This window comes from Diplodia corticola (assembly GCF_001883845.1).
Source record: "Diplodia corticola strain CBS 112549 chromosome Unknown scaffold18, whole genome shotgun sequence".
NCBI lineage: Eukaryota > Fungi > Ascomycota > Dothideomycetes > Botryosphaeriales > Botryosphaeriaceae > Diplodia > Diplodia corticola.
The window spans coordinates 318541-339604 of record NW_017971497.1 but is presented as its reverse complement, the minus strand read 5'-3'; the positions used below and the strand labels follow the sequence as shown (position 1 = coordinate 339604).

Here is a 21064-nt window from a genome sequence, read left to right as displayed (position 1 = left end):
GAATGCCACTCGGTCCGGCTCCAGCCCCCAACCACGTGGTCACGGCGCAAACGATCGAGATGCTACCCCCCGCTGCTTGACCCCTGCGCAGACGACTCGATCAGCCTCAATCTGCCACCTGCTCGCACGCGCTCGCCACATTCCCTGGCGCTCGCTCGCTGCCGATTTTCCCAGAGAACCACTACGACGGTGATACTGACGCAAGACTCGATGAACCCGTTCCCCATGATCTTCAACCCGCTAGAGCGCGCGCGACATATGTGCAGGCGGGCAGGCTCGTTACGCTGTTTCGCTGGCAAACGTGGCCGCACTGTGGTACGGGGACGACGGCTCTACCGACTAGGCGCAACGGAAGCTGAGGTGCTGGTAAGATATGGGGGCCCGTAAGCGGGCTTGTATGACCATACATTTGAGGCGCTTCTATGCGCCTGTTACAGGGCAGATGTATAAATATAGATACATGCATGCGCCTCGCCCCCACACTGCAGGGCGTAACTTCAACTGACAGCCTTGAGGGATACCTGAGAACATACACCCATAGCAATGACGACAATTCAAACCCATACGGACGGACTCTGCGACACGTGCTCCAAAATCAACATTTACTCGTACTTCCGACAAGCGATCCATTGCAGAACAGGCAGACTTGGGTCATTCGTAGCCCCAACTCAGGATGCGGTTGCGCTGGGCGATTTGGAAGACATCTTGGACAAAAGCGTCGAGTGCAGCTTCTGCCGCATCGTCATTAAAGCGATATGCCACCGCCGCCACTACTCGGACAAAGATCCCAAAGCTGTCCTCGCGTCAAGCCGATCGACCGGGAAACCCATGCAATGTTGGATGTACAGCTACCTTTTTGCAGAGTCGCCCGCCCAAGATACCTTCCGCATTGCTATCTCCACACACATGCCGCGAGGCCGTATGCTGACCCCGCCTTCGGAGTGTCACGCTGGAGACATTCAGCTGGTGGCAGAGGATGGCATCAGTGCTTGCGACAATGCGAAGTTTCACGGCAGACGCGTCAACGAGCTTTTTGATGTAGGCATGGCGCGGAGCTGGCTTCGTCTGTGCGAGACGGCTCACGGAGAACGTTGCAGTGACCCTGACGGAGAGTGGAAAGATGGGCCGGGAGAAGCTTCCAACCTTGGCGATATGCTTGTTATCGACGTCGAAGATCTTTGTCTTCGCGACTGTTCGCCCGGTACAAGGTACATCACACTGAGTTACTGCTGGCCGTCAGTTCCGGGCTTGACGAACACGTCTGCGACGTTGGCGGAGCTCAGGGTGCCTGGGTGTCTGAAAGAAAAGTTCGGCATGCTCCCGGGGACTATCACCGATGCCATTCGTCTCGTGAAAGAAATGGGCGAGAAGTACTTGTGGATCGATGCCCTGTGCATCATCCAAGACAGCGAGGAGCACAAGCAAAAACAAATCATGCGGATGGACTCGATATATGCCCAGTCGGTGCTTACCATTGTATCAGCCTATCGCGTTCCTCCCGGCGAGTCAGAACCCTGCCGCGGATTGCCTGGTATCCGACAAAAGACTCGGAGCGCCGAACAGCAGATTGAGAAGGTCCGGGATCATCACCTTGCAATTCCATTCGACACACTACTCAACACCGTCGGTCAGACGCGCTGGAACTCCCGAGCCTGGACTTTCCAAGAGTCCATGCTCGCCAAACGCTGTCTCTACTTTACCGATGACCAGGCGTACTTTCAATGCGCCTCCTGTCTCTTCTGCGAGGATTCCGTCGGCGAAGGCGCCAAACTCCATACGAAATTCTACCGCGGCACAAACCTATGGAACAACATCGGTCCCCAAGTCCTCATCGACAACCACGGCGAAGCCTCAAAGCTGACTCGGCGCCCCTACCCAGACGACTCCCGAGCGACCCGCGCCTATGAGGACCTCATGGGCGACTACAGCAGCCGCGCGCTCTCCGACCCTCGCGACATCCTCAACGCCTTCCAAGGCGTCCAAAACGTACTAAAGAGCTCCATGCAAACGCGTTTCTGGTACGGACTCCCGGAGAGATACCTGGACACGGCGCTGCTATGGACATGTCTCGGGGTCCCCCGGCGCCAAACCCACCCGCTCCACACCAGCGCGGACGGCAGCGAGGAGATGCACGGCCCGACCTGGTCCTGGACCGGGTGGCGTTCCAGCGTCGAGTTCGGCAACTACTTCTACATGACGTCGTGCACCAGCGAAGTGCCCTGGTTCGCCATCAGCCGGCGCGGCGACCAGGCAGCCCTCCTCCTGCACGTCGCGTCCTTCTTCCACAGCATCGAGCTCACGCCGGCGAACCGCCTCGTGCGGCCGCAGGTGCCGCCGCCGGACGACTTCCTCGACACGGTCGTGCCGCGCGAGACGGTGGATTTTGCGTCCGAGAACTGGCGCTTCCCCCGCTACCTGGCCTGCCAGACGATGCTGGCGACCTTCACCCTGATCGCCAGCGAGGTGCGGCATCTGGGGCGCAAGGGCAAGTTGTGGCGGTTCGGCAGCAACATGGCCGTGTTCGACGGGCGGAGGCGCTGGGCGGGGTCCATGATGCTGGATCGCGGGTGGGTCGCCGAGAACGTGGCGGGCAGGAGGGCGTTCGAGTTCATTCTCCTGTCGCGGGGCGAGTTCATGGGTTCGATGGCGCACGCGGCGCAGTTCCAGCCCGTGTATTTCGACGAGGCGAGGTTTGAGGTGAGGGCGTTTTGCTTGCTGAATGTGATGATGGTTGAGCGGAGGGGCGATGTGGCGAGGAGGCTGGGCGTGGCGATCGTGCATGAAGACGCTTGGGTGGAGGCGCAGCCGAGGCCGATGTTTGTCAAGCTGGAATGATCGGGTTCGTGCTGTGCGCTGAGTCTGTTCCATCGCTCGCGCAATCGTCTTTCTCGGCCCGCTTTGAGTGGCCTGGAATCCAAGCTTATTCGCAGCAGATATTACCCGAATAGGCAATTACCTCATCGGGCCATCTTGCGATACTAGCTGACCAGGGCAAGAGATTCCAATGGGAAGCCACACATGGACACCATCTTGTAGTGAACTGGAGACCACATGTTCAATCTAGATGCGGGGCTGGGACAAAGGAGATGTATTGAGAGGGCAGGGTCTACGTGTCTATTCGCGGTCATCCATCTTATTGAACGGGTTGTTCGGGTCGGCGCGCTCTTCCTCGACAGTCGGGAGCGTCTTGATGACTTTGGCCGGGCTGCCCACAGCCACCGAGTACGGAGGAAGATCCTTGGTGACGACGGCCCCCGCACCCACGGTGCATCCCCGACCGATGGTAACGCCCGGAAGAATGATGACCTGCCCACCAATCCAGCAGTCGTCCTCGATCCTGACGGGGTGCCCGAACTCGACAAACTTGATCCGCGAAAGGACGCTTGTCTCGTGGCCGGCGCCGTAGATGCTCACGTTCGGACCCATCTGGACACGGTCGCCGATGATGACCAGACTGGTGTCCAGGATTGTGAGGCTTCAAGCGTGCGTTAGCGGGCTCCGTACCTCTGGCTTGGGGCGGGCGTGCTACGTACTTGAAGTTCATGAAGCAGTTCTTGCCGATGCTGACGTTGCATCCGTAGTCGGGCACGAATGGGGGCTCTATGAAGGTTCCTGGTCCGATTTTGCCCAGGATCTCGCTGAGCAGTGCATGTTGGGTTTCACCATGCTTGTCGTATGGTGCCGTGTTGGGGTCGAGGTTGTTGTATTTGTAAGCCAAGCAACGCGCCCGGTGGCGCCCCTCCAGCAGTTTCGGATGCAATGGGTCATAGCTGCGTGGGACAGTCAATACCGTACATGATTTCGGCAAGTGGAAGAGAGAAAACGAAGGTGTGAAGGAAGATGGCGGACTGATCTTACAGCATGCCTGAGATCATGCGCTCGTACTCGTCGCACCAGGGGGTTCCCTTCAGCCCCCGTGCGATCTCAATGATCTGGTCGTCTTTCTCTGCCTTCGCCATGACGTCAGGTGATGTATTGTGTGTCGGTGTTGGATGAACAGTCAAAACGTGGCTCGATTTTTACCCCACTAGGCACCCCGGCCGGGCGGTGAGTCCGTTCGGGGAAAACCCGGCTCAAAGACCTCATCGGGGATGGACCGTTGCCTACAGATTGCCTGATTGGGGAAAGAAGCTCGGTCTCAATACGTCAACCTCTGATGGAGCCGAAGTATAAGCTCCAGGAAGCAAGGTAGTGTAAGAGTGCGAAGACAGCTATAGAGGTAATGGGATTGTTGAGAAGCCGGTAGTCAGTTGAAAGAATCGGTTGTGTGATGCTCGTAGAAATGATTAGAGACAAGGCTCCCATCCCACGGCCAACTTTGAGAGAGGTGGACCGAGGGATGCTCCCGAACGACCAATCAAACAGATGGAACGAACCATATACCAAGGCAAATAAGGCAGCAATAGCGAGCCACAATAGACCTTTGTTTACGCGAGTTTCACTGGTTGACAGCGTCGCAGTCGAGCGGCAGTCAACAGCCCGTTAACTTGTAGTCATTAGCTTTGTCTGCGGGTTTCCCCTTCACGTACGACCATAGGTCGCAGAATATAGGGCTTCCCGTCCGCTCAGCCGTACTCAAGCTGCGAACCGGCCGATTAGTACTCAAGTGGGTGACCATTGGGGAATCCCGGCTGTTGTACGTTTTGCAATCTTTTTTTTTTATTTGCCGGCCTGTGCACAGCGACTCGTCTGTTCTTGCACATATCTGATTTGCCTGTGCCAACAAAGACGTGCGGAATTTCTCACCACAACGCCGTCCCCACCTCCTCTTCCACTAACTGCCCCACCATATTCAACAGCACAAAATCACACTCTCCTCACAACCAAATTCACCGTCACCGACCCCATCTATTCCACAAACGTAACATTACTACAAACTCCCATCTCCCGAATCACCACCGTAAAGTCTGCGCACCCGAACATCAAAACAGATATTCCGGCGAAAGTGGTGGAAAAGGTACGTACATTGGGCGATGAAGGGGCAAACGACGGGGTGGAGCTGGTCGAAAGTCCAGAGAGCGTCGAGGGTTGAGAGTAGGGCAGTGTAGTTAGACACGGCTGTGCCGGGGAAAGTTAGCGGGTCATGCTGTAAATGCGGGTCAAGTCGGTGATTATATTGCGCGAGCTGCCTGAACTACAACCATACAACCCCTCCTCACAACACCTCCACCGGCTTCCCAGGCTCAAGCCAACAGACGCGATCCAACACGCCCTCCTCCTCAAACACCCTCCTCAACCCCTCCCCGCCCTGCGTGAAATGCGTCCACGCCTCATAATGCATCGGCACCAGCCTCTCCGCCCCCAGCTCCCGCACAATCCTCGCCCCCTGCCTCCCATCCATCGTGATCTGCACATCCGCCGCGCCCTCCTCCACCGGCGCCTCCGCCTCCGCCCCCGCCGCCCGCGGATCCAACGCATGCACAACCGCCGCCGGGATGTACACCGCCCCCAGGTTCAGCACGGCGGCCGTGACGTGCGCGCGCGCGCGGATGCCGTCGCGCAGCTCGGCGAGGTACACGGTGTCGCCCGCGAACCACACGGCGTTGGGCAGGCCCGACGCCCGGTCGACGCTGCCGTCCGGGTGGTGGACGAGGAAGCCGGTGCACTGGCCGCCGGGGAGGTGCTGCGTCGGCGTCGCGGTGACGCGGACGTCCCTGCCGTTGAGGCGGAGCGTGACGGTTTCCCAGGGCGCGAGGCCGCGGGTGCCGGGGCGGGGGGCGAGGTTGCGCGCGGCCGAGGGGGTGGTGAGGACGCGGCGGCCGTCGAGGAGGGTGCGGCCGGGGGGGTCGAGGTTGTCGACGTGGTCGTCGTGGCTGAGGAGGACGGCGTCGATGGGGGGGAGCTGGGCGAGGGAGAGGGCCGGGTTGGCGGAGACGGCGAGCGTGATGCCGATGTCCCAGGTGCTGCCGGCGGGGGAGAAGAAGGGGTCGGTGAGGAGGTTGATGCCGTCGAGGGAGAGGATGGCGGTGGCGGTGCCGATGTGGGTGATGGAGAGGCTGGTTTTGGTCTTTGTGGGGGCTGAGGGGGACATTGTGGGTGTTGGAGTGGTTGATTGATGGGGTGGTTTGCTGTGGTGGTGGTGGATGTGGTCGGTGGGTTCAGATGGGTCCCTTTTTATACAGAACTGCTGAGACGGAATTAACGGCCTTGCGATTACAAAATGATGATGCGCATTCAATAGATGGAGAGAAAGGGCTGTGGTAAGGATCCCATCGGTGAGCTCTTGGCGGGATGAATTCCCTAAAGCAGCTAGCGCCGCAGAGGTCAGCGAAGCTTGCCGACCAGATTTGAATAATTGCAAGCCACATTCGGATCCCTCATGCTGATACTATGCAGAGACATACGGTTTGCAACTAGCAACCTTCTTCTCTAGACAAGCGTTGCGAAGTGCGTGCTGGCAAAACCAATAAAAAGACATCCTGTCTTCCATGCACAAGGGCCCTGCCTCATTCCAAATCAGAGAATCCGTACAGATGACAATTATCGAGAAGACTTCAACCTTAGCCCCAAGCCCCGGGCCAGTAGAGGAGGTACGATCAACGCCCTTTTTCGGCGAAAGCGTAGTTGACCATCAGAGAGCTTCACGAAGATAGTGGAGTGGAGTGGTCCTTGCGACCCACGAAACCACTGAAACTGGTCGAGGCAAAATAAAGATCGTTCTTAGCACTATCGGCCTATCCTCGATGGCCCACGAGGAATTCGGCGAGCGCTACCACTCCATGTCTGATGTCCGAAACGGTTCCAGCGGCGAGAAGCTGACGTAAAGTAGGGCAAGCAGAACCTTGTTAATCAGCAAGCAAGTCAGCATGTGAAACATGATATGTAGCGTCAGCGAGTACACACAAGCTCCAGACCATTGCTCCACTAATCCCGAATAGGCAGCGTATTCCGCCAAGACCCGACGGATCTCCGCGGGGTGTTCTACCCTTCTAGACCTCAGCACACTTCCTCTCCCTCGCATCGACACTTGAGCAGGAGCCAGTACTTGAGTGCTAGACGTTCAAACGGACACGATGAAGTATAAACAGACCAGAGTTTGTGGCACTTGCAGAGCCCACAAAATAGGTGTGAGTTCTAGGACCCTACAGCGCCTCGAATTTCCACTTCTAATCACGTAATCAGTGCGACGGAAAGCGCCCGTCATGTTCCCAGTGTTCGTTTACGGGACGGAACTGTGCCGGCTACCAGCTTGCAACGGTATTCATTTCTTACTCGGCAGCTGCATCGCCGAGAACCCCCAGAACGGTCTCGTCTGCCAAGGCATCCTCTGCAAAACAAAAGCATATCACTCAGAGAATTGGCCAGTATTCTATACCCGCTTCTCTAAACGGCATCACCGCCCAGGAGTTCGCGACTGTGATTCTCAACTGCTACATTCCCACCAACAAACATAACCTTTCCATTGCCGATACGAGCACTACGCAAGTATGTGGAGCCTGGGTAAACATACTTCCCCGGCTGGTCGACAAGCCATTCCTCGGCAGTCTCATCTCGTCGGCTGTGAAGACATTCGCGGCCGCCATCCTCGAACGAACCCCGGAGGGAAGACATCTCACCTCCCAAAACTTCGAAGACTACAACTCGACCCTCTATCACCTGAAAGACGCTTTGTCATCTCCAAAACGCTTTTTCATCGAGACCGCAGCTGCAATCAGCTGCCTAGCCATGTCCGAAGTGAGCATTCGCCCCATCATCATATAGCATATTGCCCCGAAAGAAACAAGAAAGTAAAAGCTCGCTAACCATCACCACCACCCAGCTGCTGCTACCAACATCCCAAACAGCTTTCGACACGCACCTCCACGGCCTCGGCGCCCTGATCCAATCCCACCCACCCTCAGCATTCGCCTCCGACACCGCCTTCCACGCCGTCTTCGTCGGCACCAGGCCTCTCTTCGTACGTCCCACAAATCCACCCCGCCTCCTCCCACCCACCCACCCTCAGCCCATCGTCTAACCCCCCACACCCCACCACAGATCTTCCAAGCCCTCACCGCCCGCACCCCGACCTTCCTCTCCCAGCGCCCCTGGACCACGACCCCGTTCCGCCACCACCCCGCATCGGACATGCAGCGCCTCCTCAGCGACGTCGCCATCCTCCCGTCGATCCTACACGAGGTAGACGGCCTCCTCCTCCTCCTCGTACGCACACCAGACTCGCAGGACGGCGCAACGGAAGCGTCAACAGCGTCACTCGCCACCGCAGCCGCAGCCGCAGCCGCCAACCTCCGCTCCCGCCTCCACCGCGTCCTCGCCCGCCTCGAGACATGGAACCGCCATCGCTTCCAAAGCGAAAATGCGGCGACGACGGTGTTACCTGACCTTTCCCCCCATATTCCTGGCGACGCTGGTGCCACTCATGATCGGGAGAACTCATACGGACGATCGGGTCCGTGTTGCGCGACGAGTGCTGCCGGCTCGTGTTGTTGTTGTTGTTGTTGTGCTCCGCGGTTCCCCAGCCTGCTGGCCGCGAACGTCAGCGTGCATGCGTGGGCGTTTGGGATTGTTTGTCTGGAGGAGGTGGAGAGGGTGGATCGGGTGGTGGGGGCGGCGGTGGGGGCGGCGGTGGGGGCGGCGGCGGAGAGGGGGTGGGGTGGTGGAGGTCTTGTCGATGATGGTGGTGGTGATGATGATGACGCTGGAGGGTACTGGCGGTCGCATGAGGAGGGAGGGGGAGGAGGATTGGGAGGGGATCTGCGGTCGAGAGCAGTCGACTTGGCTGTCAAGGTATCCCGAAGCATTGAGTACCTGGTGCAAGATGAGATGAAACTGTTCGGGCCGGCGTCGGCCATCTTCCCGCTGCAGGCCGCGTATAGGACGCTGTGCAGAGATCCGGGGGGCAATGCGCGGGAGATTGAACGGTGTCGGGACTTCTTCGAGCGGATTCGGAGGAAGGGGTATCGGGCCAAGAAGTACTTCCCGCCGGATTCGGCGGAGCTGAGAGGTCAATGATGAGGCTTCCTGGCCGAGGTGTGATATTGGATTGTGAGGGGCAAGGAAACTCGTGGAAGGCATGGATAAATGTGTGTAGTGATATTCGGTGGGACCGCATTTCCGTAGAGATTTTAGTTGGTCTTGCTTGACCTCTGTGGTAATCCAGCACTGTAAACACTGTTTGCCAGCGAAACGGAGAATAACAAGATCCCTGATCAAACCGTCCTACCACGAGGGATCACCCCCCTCAAAGTCCAAATCCAGCGGCATCGCGTCCAGCGTATTCGCCAATTCCAACGCACTCGCCATCGGCCAATCCCACACATTCCACTGCATCTGCTGCTCAGGCGGCAGCAGTTCCTCCACCGGGCTCCTTGGCCGGGACCCCGTCGTCTCAGCGGCTGAGGCGGAGGCAGCAGTAGCGGCGGCGAAGACTCCCAGCCCTTTCTCCTTCCTGCGCGCCTTGTCCCCAAACGTCCTCACCCGCAGCACATCCAACACGTCCGCGCACTTCCTCACGCTATCATCACCCTCTCCACCACCACCGCCGCTCGCACCCGCCGCCAACCTCCTCAACACCTCCGCGCACTTCACCACCACAGCCTCATCCCCCGCCCTATCCCCACCCACCCCGTTCCACCACGCAAACAACACCGTCAACCCCGCCTGCCACAGCATGTGCAACCCATTCGGATACAGCAGCGTCGCCATCACAACAGCAGTGGTGGTAGAGCCGCCGCCTCCTATTCCACTCACAGTCGACGCCGACCGGCCCAACGCTCCATCCAACAACCCAACCAACCCCGCCGACGCGCGCCCGCACGCGCGCAAGCTATCCGCAAACTGCGGATGCGGCGCCGTGAACGCGAGGGCCGGGCGGTGGACGTGGACGGTGGCGTTGCAGAGGGCGGCGCGGAGGAAGGTGGTGGCGACGATGCTCACGACGTCTGCACCACCACCAGCGGGTCGGCCTCCCGCGGGAGGGGGGGAATCGTCGTCGTCGTCGACGACGTTGTTGTTGTTGCTGCTGTCACGGCCGCCGCCTCTGGTGGCGCGGAGGAGGAGAAGAGGCGCCAAGTGGTGCTGCTCCCAGACGTCGAGCTGGGCCTGCAGGCGGGCGATGGTGCGGACGGCGTCGCTGCCGCGGCGGCGGGTGGTGGTGTAGAGGAGCTCGAGGGCGTGGCCGAGGACGGCGGCGAGCTTGAAGAGGGCGATGGCCGAGTCGATGGGCGTGTGTTCGCCGGGGAGGGGGAAGGACGACGACGACGAAGCACCTGCGGGCTCGTGAGACCGCGGGCCGGTGATGCGCGCTGCTGCTTCTCCTTCTCCTTCTCCTTCTCCTTCTCTCCCTGCCGCCCCCTCCCCCTCACACCGATACCACTCCACCCTCGTCACCATGTCCGCATCGACGTCCCGATCGCGAATCAGCCTCGGCATCCCGTGGTGCGCCGACGCAAACGCATCCAGCGCATAGACGCACCACCACGCCCGCCGCCTGGCCTCGGTCGTGGGCGCGTCGAACTTGAAGCGGGCGGAATGGCGGTGCAGGCCCAGCGTCTGGGCCAGGCGCACGGCGGTGCCGCAGAGGTGCGAAGCGGCCGGGTAGCGGGCCGAGAGCTGCAGGTATATCTGGGCGAGGACGAGGGCCTGCAGGGCGGGGAGGCAGGGGCGGTGTTCGAGGAGGTTGGCGGTGAGGGCGGTGGAGAGGGCGTAGTAGGGGTCGGATGAGCAGAGGAAGTGGTGGGGGTGGGGGGTCGGGTTGCTGCATGGCGAGCCGACGCTGCCGAGGGCGAGGAGGATGAGGGTTTGGTAGATGGTGCAGAGGTGGTCGCCGGTGTTTGGGGTTTGGAGCAGGGAGCGGAAGGCGGCGAGGGTGGATTGTTTGTGGACGATGGGGTAGAGGGGCGTCCACTGGTCTATTGCGTTTGAGATGATGTGCTCGGCGTTGGGTGGGAAGTGGGCGATGAAGCTGGCGGCGAGGTGAGGGGAGGGATCTGTTGGGGGGGCGTTGCAGACGCTGTTCAGGTACAGACTGTATACCCGGCTGGGCAAAGACTCGGGGTGGATGTTGAGCATCTGAAGCTTTTGCTCGGCCTGGCTGATGAAGTGGACGCCGGTGGAAGAACCTGCAAACATGGGGACCTGTTGGTCGTTCAGAACGAGTCGACCCATGTGGCCGATGACAGGCTCGGCGGGTGGACTCTTGGCCGATTCAGGCTGGTTCCATGTTGAGGATGTTGTTAGAGGGACACGTCTCTCTCCAGCAGCCTCGTTTTCGTAGAAGCTGTTTTTTATGGTCAGACGGAATCAACAAGAGTAGAATAGAGAGGATGGTGCCTTTTGCGCTTTCTTTTCCTCTGGAGTGTTGCTGTTCTCACGCACGGCACGGCGGCTGCAAGGCATGGAGCACACTGACCCAAGGCCAGTCAGGTTCAGCCACGAGCTTCGAGACTGGGGTGCATTTGCTAACCTTTACACCATCGCCATAGCACCTCACCTTCTTCCTGGACACGGTACATCAGTCTTGGATGTATGAGAGGGAAGCAGGGTGAGATACCGGCGGCAACGATCACTGCAGCCCAGCCATCAGCGCTGTGGGTGGGCCCCTCGTCTCTCTGCGTGGCTGCATACCAAACCTGTGCGAGCGCCGAGGCATCTGAAGAAACAGGCGTGGTCATGGTGTCACTGGCCGGTGTCGGACGAGGACGGTAGACAATAGAGGGCGCGAAAGGGCGGGGAGGAGGCGGAGCCAATCAGCGCGTGGTGGTCTGAGAGACGCGACATGGCCCGTGCTCATATTCCGCTATTCCGAGCCGTCATGGCCCTATCCCGAAGACCAAACACGCTTGACCAGCTACAAAAATCTGCCCTCGTGCTGCGCCTGCCAGAATGGAGTCCCAAGCCCCTTCGCCGCAGCTGTCGCCTGAACACATACACCATGTTCGACTCCAAGCTCTTCGGCAACATCTTCGGCACCGATGAGATCAGACAATGCTTCTCCGAGCGCACCTACGTCGCCAATCTCATCGAGGCTGAGTGCGCCCTCGCCCAGGCCGAGAGCGACGAAGGCGTCGTGCCCGTCGCCGCCGCCCAAGCCATCCGCGAGCACAGCAGCGTAGACAAGATCGACTGGGACCTGCTGGCCGCCCGGACCGAGATCGTGGGCTACCCGGTGCTGCCACTGATCGAGCAGATGTCCAAATGGGTCCCCGACGAGCACGGCGAGTAGCAACCTCCCACGTCCGAGATCCCGCGTCCTGACCCAACCGCAGCCGGCTACATCCACTGGGGCGCCACCACCCAAGACATCATGGACCTGGCCTCGGTCCTGCAAATGAAAGCCGGCCTCGCCATCGTCGAGCACCAGCTATCCACCCTCACCTCCACCCTCACCCAAATGTCCTCACGCTACCGCGACGTCCCCATGGCCGGCCGCACCCACCTCCAACACGCCCTCCCCATAACCTTCGGCTACAAATGCGCCGTCTGGCTCTCCTCCCTGCGCCGCCACCACTCCCGCCTCCAAGCCCTCAAGCCCACCACCCTCCTCGCCCAATTCGGCGGCGCCGCCGGCACCCTGGCCTCCCTGGGCGCCTCCGCGACCGGCATCGCCGTGCGCAAGCGGCTCGCCGCCCTCCTCGGCCTCGCCGACCCCGTCATCACCTGGCACTCGGCGCGCGACGGCGTCGCCGACGCAGTCGGCTTCCTCGCCCTCGTCGGCGGCACCCTCGGCAAGGTGGCGCTCGACCTGGCCGTCATGTCATCCAACGAGCTGGGCGAGGTCGCCGAGCCGTTCGTCCCCCACCGCGGCGCCTCGTCGACCATGCCCCAGAAGCGCAACCCCATCTCGTCCGAGGTCATGCTGGCCCAGGCCAAGATCTTGCGCGCCCAGGCCGGCCTCGCGTTGGATGCCATGGTGGCGGATTTCGAGAGGGCGAGCGGGCCCTGGCATCTGGAGTGGGTGGCGCTGCCGACGGCCTTCGTGGCGTGCGTGGGGAGCTTGGCTCAGGCGAATTTCGCCATCGGGGGGCTGTGTGTGAATGAGGGGGCCATGATGAGGAATCTGGTGAGCACCAAGGGTTTGATTGTGGCGGAAGCGGTGATGATGGGGTTGGCGGTGCATACGGGGAGGGGGGAGGCGCATGAGATTGTGTACAAGGCGTGTGTGGCGGCGGTTGAGGGCGACGTCTCGCTACAGGAGAGCTTGGAGAGGGTACCCGAGGTCATGAGGCATCTGAAGAGCGAGGAGTTGGCTGAGCTGTGCGATCCGACCAAGTATTTGGGATGCTGTCGGCTGATGGTTGATGAGCTGATCGGTCAGGATCTTGATGTCGAGAAAAAGGGGGACGGACAGTAAGTGAAGCTCTCTGTGGGCTGAGAGCATTGTTTCGCCAATCTCCAGTGAACCGCCACATCACATCGAGCGAACCGAAAGGAAGAGATCATGAATCCATAGACGAAAGACGCTTGTTCTAGACAGGGCCTTCCTACTCATTCATACATACATCATATCCGGCCGTCAAACAGAAAATCCCAACGTTTTTCCTAAATATCCATCAAGCACCAGACACAAACGGACCCTACTCACAACCGTCAGCAAAATTCCACCCGAGGCTCACACACGAAAAAAGAAAAAAAAAACCGAAAAAGAAAAAAAAGCTCCCACTCACCATATACACCAAATTCCTGTGCACGATCCTCCACCCCTCCTCCCCCTTCTCCCACCGATCCTGATACTGCCCCCACGCAACCACCACGTCCTCCCACCCCGCCGCGCCCCCCACCCCCTCATCCCCCTCCCTCGGCGCTTGCTTCCCAAAATGCGTCGCCGTGAAATACGCCACGCTCACCGCGCCCTCTTTCTCTTCCCCCTCTCCATCCCCCTCCCTCTCACCACCCTGGCACAGCACCACCCCCACCGTCCCCAAGACGTGCTGCGTCCCCGCGTACACGGTCAGGAGCGGCGGCAGCGTCGCCTCGATGGCCTCGCGCCCCGCGACGCGGCCGATGGGCGGCCCGTAGTGCGCCGACGCGCCCGGGGCGAAGACGCGGTCGAGGGCGCTAAAGTCGCGGCCGTCGATGGCGAGGGCGTAGAGGGTGAGGGTTTGCTTGATTTGGGCGATGGATGTGAGGGCGGAGGGGGAGAGGGTGGAGTCGGATGTGGGGAGGGAAAGGGAAAAGAGGGAGGGGAGGGTGGAGAGGGCGAGGGGGGTGGAGAGGGAGGGGCAGGTGGGGAGGGAGTTGGGAGATGGGGAGGGGGAGGGGAGCGTGGAGTTTGTTGATGGTGGTGGTGGTGGTGGTGACGAGAATTGGGGTGGTGGTGGTGATGGTTCGACGATGGCGGCGGCGGAGGCGGCGGAAGCGGCCGCGGGGATGACGTTCTGGTTGGTGACGTCGGCTGCTGGGGTGGGGCCGGGCTTGGGGAGCCAGCTGGCTAGCTGGAGGAGGAGCGTGGATGGGAGCCGCATTTCTTCTTCTTTTTTTTATCTGGTTGGGTGTATTGTTTGGGAGGTTGCACGGGTAATAAATACGTCTCTGCCTGTTTTCTCGCCTTCTGGCGCTTTATATCCTGCAGCAAGCCGTAAGCGCTTTGCAGAGACCCATAGATCCGCTGGTCACAGGGCCCCGCAGCAGGCGCTCAGCTTTCGATGGGCATGTGCGCTCGAGTCATGGCTTTGCAGTGTTGCCCCTCCGCCGGAGAAGACCGATGTCTACCTATTGCTGTGCCGCAAAGGCTAGCACAACAACTATACCGGTTTTTGTATGCCACCGAAAATATTGCGGACCTCAGCTGGTGACGTGGTTGGAGGAGCACGCTGTAGGCAGCTCAGCTGAGAAATTTCTCCGGTCACGCATATCCCCACTGCATTTCGTGAAGACTGCTCGCTTCGGGGAAAGCTCTGTACTTCCACAATGCTGCTGCGCCGCCTTATTGGAAGCGGGTCTTTTAGTGGCGGAACGGCGCGGGACGGGCGCGACGCGAGAATACGAGCAGTGCTGGCGGCAACGATATATCAAAGAAGGCTTGAATAAACAGTGTAAGTGGAAAGAAGGCAACTGCAGGGTCTGTGGGGCTGCCAAATCGAATCGGTCTCGGGCATGCAGCTCATCTGCGCGGGTCAATCTTCGCGCTGGTGTTCAGAGGCCATCACATGGTACGGAGATCCCCTGTCCACATGGCTTGGTGGGGATCACAGAGGATAAAAGCGGAGAACGGTTTGGATACAAAAAGTGCTGAGAGGGGTATCGTACAATACAGGACGTCGTACACTCTTCCCTCACCTTCGACGTTCGCGTCCCTCCTACGCTGAAGCACTCAATCCGGTATCGCCCTTCCACCAGCGCCATGCCCACTGGCAATAGAACCAAGTCTCCATTGTGCCAAAGACGCAAAGTACAGTGATGATTCCGATTTTCATGTTTCTGGTCATGCCGAGGGCTTCGAAGCTGAAAGCCGGGTATTCCGGGTCGTTCGATGATGGCCTGCCACGCCCCGGCTCTTTTGATGAGAACCAGGTCTTATTGAGGATCGCGCGCCTGGTGAAGAATGCGGAGGAGAGTTCTGGATGGCTCAGACGAATGTGCCGCGGAGAGGTGACTGGGTGCCGTGTGGCTCCGCTCTGAAGCAGAGCTTTGCAAGCAAAGCGTCGCGATACTGTTGCGTTCATGATCTTGAATCGGATCGCGAGTCTGTCTGGCAGGAATGTGAGCCGGGTTGCTGTCAGCGTGCTGTAGAGCTCTGAGTGAGGTTGACATGTTCTTGTGAGCTGCGCCGCAATGCCCTATTCTTACTCAGCTTCGTATTACTTGAATCCTTCGAGTGTTTGTCCGGTCGAACCCGCCAGCGCTTTACGAAGCCGGAATTGTCCGCATCTAAGTTCTATTGTAAGAAATACCAAGCAGCTTCTCTAAAGCCTAACGTTGAGCGGCGAGGTACGTACTTTGAACAACAATCAATGAAGTATTCCGCGGCCATGATGATTTCTCATCGCACAATTCTTGCCACAATTTTCCAACCGAAACCTTTTCGAGTACCCAAACTTGTGGCATAGACGAATGTACTGGAGGCTTGATTTAAGATATCAATGCCCGTATCCGAGGAAAGGACCTAACGGTCAGCGGTAGCTTTGTCGCTGCGCTTGCCGCGCGTGGCTCCCGAACCGAAGTCTTGGTCTTGAAGCCGTTCAGTCAATGTAGAAGTCTATACGACGCTGTTTCACTGTCATGTTAATCGGTTTCTTGGTACGGAGGCCATTTTGGCACATCACCCATTACGTTTCCCTTTATGGATATCTCGTGGACCGCCCGAGGTAAGATAACCTTCTTCGTTTTGTCGTTGAATCCTACACAGCCTAGTGATTATCTGCGCCATAGTTCTGATTGAAGGTACGCTGTTGAAGCACGAGTTCGCACCTTGCCCACTTCTCTCGTGATTCCGCAATGTGTTTTTCTTTTTCTTGCAGCCAAACAGAACCATTGGACGACCACACCATCCACTGGCGAAGAATCCAAGCACACAACCACAAACGCATCGACTTGCTTCGCCGCGCACACGCAACCAACCAGCAACTCATTTCACGCATCCGTCGGCCTCGCAACAACCAGCGCCAGAGTCCAGTGCAGTGATCAACAACAATATCTGGGCGGGCAAATCTCGTCAACAGCCGATGAAATGACGTCATCACAAGACAGGGCCAGCTGTACCCCACCTCTAACCCCCGATGGTACCTGACCAGCACTGCCGTAAGCGCAAACAGTGGGGCAAGCTCTCTGGCAGCCATCTCCCGGGTGCGGTGTTTTTGTTTGATTCGTGCCATATGCAGTGCTTCATCCGCAAAACTTGGATCGTCTCCGAGATGGCGTGCTCCGAACAGGCGTGCCAAACGTGATTTTCTTTTCCACACCGACCGTCTCGTTGCCATTGACGGCATAAGAAAGGCGGCTCTGCTGCTGTTCATTTCCTGTGTGTCGTTTGCATCTTGTCGTACTTCTTTTTTGTTTTCGACGCACCACGAATTATTGGGCGGTTGTCGCAGCATTCGCACATACGATGCAGCACCCGCTCATCTGCCCCTCGACGTCGTCAGCGGCCTTCGCTGCCGCCGCCGCCGTCTTCGGTACCTCGGCGCCGATGATGGCTGCCGAGGCCGTGAAGACGTACCCTCTGGGTGCTTTTTCAGTGCAAGTCGACCAAGGCGCATCGTCCGTCGACATATACACGCAGTCTGGAGCCGAAGTGTGGAAGAGTACGCGAACGCCCCAAATCCTCCGAGCATGACAGACCTACCTCTACGGGGCAGTCGGTCATGGAACAAGACAAAAAAAAATGGCTTACCTTTCCCCCTCTCCTCCAACAGCGCCGAGCTCCTACCCCTTCATCTCCGCCTCCACCGGCCTGACCAACTTCTCCGACTCGTCCGGCAACTTCGAAATCACAACCAACATCACCTCCCGCTGCACCGCCCCCAGCATCATCTCCGTGACCCTGGAAACGAACCAAACCACCGCCTCCCCCGCCGCCCTCACCCTCTCCGGCGCCTTCACCGACGCCCACCCGCCCCACTGCTCCGCCTGGTCCTGGACCCTGACCTTCACCACCAACACCACCACCACGCCCTCCTCCCCCAGCCACCCCAACCCCCACCCCCGCCTCCACTTCTCCGCCGCCATCTCCATCACCACCCCAGACGACGACGACACCACCATCCCCGCCCCTCAAAACATCCACCTCGCCCTCACCTCCCCCCCCAACGAGCCCTTCTACGGCCTCGGAGGCACCACCGGCCTCGGCAACCTCCGCGGCTGGCGCATCCCCGTGTGGGCGCGCGAGGGCGGCGTCGGCCGGGGCGCCGAGCCCGTGACGACGTACCTCAACGGCGACGCCTCCGTGTCGGGACGCTTCGCGGGCGGGTCGGCGCTGACGGGGTACACGGCGGTGGCGGCGGTGGTGAGCGGGTCGGGGAGGTGGGTGGTGCTGGAAGGGAGTGCGCTGTCGGTGTGGGATTTGGCGAGCGCTAATGGGACGGGGGCGGGGGTGGTGGATAGGAGCGACGCGTGGGAGGGGGTGGGGGATAAGAGTGGGGATGGGGGCAGCGGGGTGGTGGAGGTGATGTGGGAGGGGAAGGGGGTGGAGGGGTGGGTTGGCGTTGCGGTCGATGGTACTAATGCGTTGCTCGAGGCGACGGGCGCGCTGACCGAGGTGACGGGCAGGCAGCCGCCGCTGCCGGACTGGGCGCTCGAGGGCGCGATTCTGGGCATCCAGGGCGGGCAGGACAAGGTCGAGGGGATCGTGCGGGACGCGCGGGCGGCGGGGATGCCGCTCGTTGGCGTGTGGTTGCAGGACTGGAGCGGGACGCGGCTGCAGGCCGGCGCGTATAACGTGTCCATCAGCCGGCTGTGGTGGAACTGGGAGCCCGATGCGCAGCTGTATCCGGAGTGGGCCGAGTGGGTGCCGCATCTGCAGGAGGCCTATGGCGTGCGGACGCTGAGTTACGTCAACACGTTCCTGGCGAATGTCAGCAACAAAGGATCTGGGTACAACAGGTCATTCTATGCCGAGGCGAAGGCGGAGGGCCGCTTGGTGCTGAATGCCACGGCGGATGATGGCTCGCCGTGGGAGTTGACGAGCGGGCCGGGTATCGATGCTGGGTTGCTGGACATCTCCAACGAGACGACCGTGCAGTGGTTCAAGGATCTGTTCAAACAACAATACTACTCCGTCCCCATCTCCGGCGGTGAGTTCCCCTTTACCCGTTAAACACTCATCCACAATCCACTGACCCAACTCTCCCTCCACTCAGCCATGCAAGACTTCGGTGAATACCTCGACGTCTCCTCCAGCGTCAGCATATCCTCGGGCACCGTCTCCCCCCGCCTCTTCCACAACACCTACCCCTTCGCCTGGGCCAAGCTCCTCCGCGAAGCCACGATCGAAGCCGGCGTCGCCAACGACACCCTCGGCTTCCACCGCAGCGCCTCGACATTCTCTGCGCCTTACACCAACCTCTTCTGGGTCGGCGACCAGAACATCGACACCACCCGCGAAGACGGCATGCGCGCCGCAATCAGCAGCACTTTCCACATCGGTTTCTCTGGCTTCGCCCAGGCCCACGCCGACGTCGGCGGCTACACCAACACGCTCGCGCCCGTCGGCAACATCACGCGCAGCGCCGCGCTGCTCGGGCGGTGGGCGGAATCCGTGGGCGCGTTCGGCGGCGCGGCATTCCGCACGCATGAGGGAAATATCCCGCAGGTGAATGCACAGGCGTATACGAATGCATCGACGCTTGCATATCATGCGTATGCCGCGCGTCTGTATGCCAGCGTCAAGGCGTACCGGAAGGCAGCGTTGGAGGAGTACCAGCAGCGCGGGTGGCCAGTGGTAAGGCATCCGGCCGTGTACGCACCGAATGATACGCTCGCAGTGGCGACAGTTGATGAGGTCTTTTGGCTGGGTGAGGCACTGCTGGTTGCGCCAGTGTACGATTTGCGTGCACAGCGGTTACCCGTGTACCTGCCACGCGTGGAAATTGATAGCGAGGGCACGGCGGTGGATGGAGGTGTGCGTTACCAGCATTTGTGGACAGGGGAGCTGTTCGAACCGGGGAAGACGGTCGTGGTCGATGCGCCGTGGGGTAAGCCTGGCGTGTTTGTGAGATGGCCGTTGAAAGATGGGGAGAAGGAGCTGTTGCAGGGGCTATTTGACTTTGTGAAGAAGGAGAACGGGACGGTTCTGACGGCTTGAGCAAAAGGTCTTGCAGAGGATTGATCAATCGAGTTGACGCTCTAATAGGGCAGACTCAAAGATAAGAACATTCTGAATTCAATACATGTCCTGTCAGTCCACGACACTCCGTTGGCCTACTGAGTGTGCTTGCGTTCATTCATTGCGGTCCGTGATTCTGTTGGGCTTTCAGACGTGGAAGACGGTAGTGTTTGAACACTAGCGGGTCCTCCCAAATGCTCATTTCATTTTCCTTTTCTTTTTGCGGTGTTGTTATAGTCAAAGAAAAGTCGGAGCAACAGGTCCCGAACCGATGACCTAGCCGGCGTGCCGTGAAAGCCACTGAGCCGTGCCGACCCGTGTCCCGCCCAGACGGTTGGGAACGCGAGACGTATCAGGCAATCGGCGTCATATATCGAAGGCTTCGAAAATGCGCCATTCCCGGGGCTGGGCCTTCAAGTCCAACAACGATATCCCTACTAGCCAAACTCTTGATGACGTTGGTTGCCACAGCTCAGGCGACAACTTGCACAGCTGTCCGTTTCAGAGTGCGGGGTGAAGAGGAATTTGATGTTGATCGCAGGCTTGTCGTCGATCTTCGACGGAGCTGTGTCCGTGCCTGCGATGATGTGTTCGGCGCTGCTAAGCCGGTCCCAGGTCCGTGATCCTCTGTGTTTGAATGATAATCCTTGATAGCATGAGATTAGCGAGCACGGGTTGCGTCCAAGCTTCGATCCTATGGCGCAACTAGCTCGTGACGTATTTGAGATTAATAGAAGTTGGGTTTTGCAGACATTGGGACGATGACGACAAGGGGTGAACAGGTGAGTGACGTTGGCGGAACATGGACGTCGTGGAATGCAAGGGAAATTGCAAGCTACAGACTGTAAGATGATCAACTCCCTTACGGATCTGGCTACCTTGGCTCTGTTTGGTTGACCAGCACTTGGACTGGGCTCTCAGCTCTGAGTTCGCAGCTTTGGCGGAGAGGCGCGTCGCAGAGATGGCGGCAGCTGCCGTACAGGGGGCTATGCCATGCTATCATTAGTTGATGTAGGGATCGGCTATACCGGATACCGCATGAGAGGCATGGACCGATAGGCAAGCCCTGCAGGACTGTGGCAGTCTTCAGGCGGTGCTAGCCGCCTCAATGGGCCATCACTTCCCGATTATTTCAATAGCGCCAAAGTTATTACGGCGGTGACAAGCCATTGGGACGTCAGGCGATTCCAGCATTATCGCGGGCGCTATCTACGCGAGAGAGGGTCGGAGAATTGCTCGAAGGGTGCTTATCGCACTGCATGTGTGCAACTCCCGGGTCCTGCCAAAAGGGTAAATGCAGCTCGCTCGGCCGCGTGCGCGCCGTGAGCAGACGAATTGGCGTTGTGGCAACCTTACGATAGCCGC

At 59.5% G+C, this 21064-nt stretch overlaps 9 protein-coding genes across 9 annotated transcripts; 5 read left to right on the top strand and 4 right to left on the bottom strand.

Annotated features, from left to right (window-relative positions):
* Positions 1-543: 543 nt before the first annotated feature.
* BKCO1_18000102 (het-domain-containing protein) lies at positions 544-2835 on the top strand (the record flags this gene model as incomplete). Its single annotated transcript, XM_020271732.1, has 1 exon — positions 544-2835. The coding sequence occupies one exon, from the start codon at positions 544-546 to the stop codon at positions 2833-2835; it is 2292 nt and encodes a 763-aa protein (XP_020131477.1).
* A 279-nt stretch (positions 2836-3114) lies between these two features.
* On the bottom strand, positions 3115-3959 carry BKCO1_18000101 (nodulation protein l; the record flags this gene model as incomplete). The annotated part of the gene is made up of 3 exons (XM_020271731.1): positions 3115-3475; positions 3534-3770; positions 3859-3959. 3 exons carry the CDS (start codon positions 3957-3959, stop codon positions 3115-3117), a joined length of 699 nt encoding a protein of 232 aa, XP_020131480.1.
* A 1196-nt stretch (positions 3960-5155) lies between these two features.
* On the bottom strand, positions 5156-6031 carry BKCO1_18000100 (zn-dependent hydrolases of the beta-lactamase; the record flags this gene model as incomplete). Its single annotated transcript, XM_020271730.1, has 1 exon — positions 5156-6031. The coding sequence occupies one exon, from the start codon at positions 6029-6031 to the stop codon at positions 5156-5158; it is 876 nt and encodes a 291-aa protein (XP_020131479.1).
* Positions 6032-7013: 982 nt separating this feature from the next.
* On the top strand, positions 7014-8952 carry BKCO1_1800099 (thiopurine s-methyltransferase; the record flags this gene model as incomplete). Its single annotated transcript, XM_020271881.1, has 4 exons — positions 7014-7067; positions 7123-7674; positions 7760-7897; positions 7978-8952. 4 exons carry the CDS (start codon positions 7014-7016, stop codon positions 8950-8952), a joined length of 1719 nt encoding a protein of 572 aa, XP_020131503.1.
* A 207-nt stretch (positions 8953-9159) lies between these two features.
* Positions 9160-11612, bottom strand: BKCO1_1800098 (transcriptional activator protein; the record flags this gene model as incomplete). The annotated part of the gene is made up of 2 exons (XM_020271880.1): positions 9160-11218; positions 11566-11612. 2 exons carry the CDS (start codon positions 11610-11612, stop codon positions 9160-9162), a joined length of 2106 nt encoding a protein of 701 aa, XP_020131504.1.
* Positions 11613-11752: 140 nt separating this feature from the next.
* On the top strand, positions 11753-12163 carry BKCO1_1800097 (3-carboxy-muconate cycloisomerase; the record flags this gene model as incomplete). Its single annotated transcript, XM_020271879.1, has 1 exon — positions 11753-12163. The coding sequence occupies one exon, from the start codon at positions 11753-11755 to the stop codon at positions 12161-12163; it is 411 nt and encodes a 136-aa protein (XP_020131507.1).
* An 81-nt stretch (positions 12164-12244) lies between these two features.
* On the top strand, positions 12245-13291 carry BKCO1_1800096 (3-carboxy-muconate cycloisomerase; the record flags this gene model as incomplete). Its single annotated transcript, XM_020271878.1, has 1 exon — positions 12245-13291. One exon carries the CDS (start codon positions 12245-12247, stop codon positions 13289-13291), a length of 1047 nt encoding a protein of 348 aa, XP_020131508.1.
* A 199-nt stretch (positions 13292-13490) lies between these two features.
* Positions 13491-14402, bottom strand: BKCO1_1800095 (ethyl tert-butyl ether degradation protein; the record flags this gene model as incomplete). The annotated part of the gene is made up of 2 exons (XM_020271877.1): positions 13491-13514; positions 13605-14402. The coding sequence occupies 2 exons, from the start codon at positions 14400-14402 to the stop codon at positions 13491-13493; spliced, it is 822 nt and encodes a 273-aa protein (XP_020131505.1).
* Positions 14403-16984: 2582 nt separating this feature from the next.
* Positions 16985-19678, top strand: BKCO1_1800094 (alpha-glucosidase; the record flags this gene model as incomplete). Its single annotated transcript, XM_020271876.1, has 3 exons — positions 16985-17180; positions 17235-18668; positions 18735-19678. 3 exons carry the CDS (start codon positions 16985-16987, stop codon positions 19676-19678), a joined length of 2574 nt encoding a protein of 857 aa, XP_020131506.1.
* Between the last annotated feature and the right edge of the window lie 1386 nt (positions 19679-21064).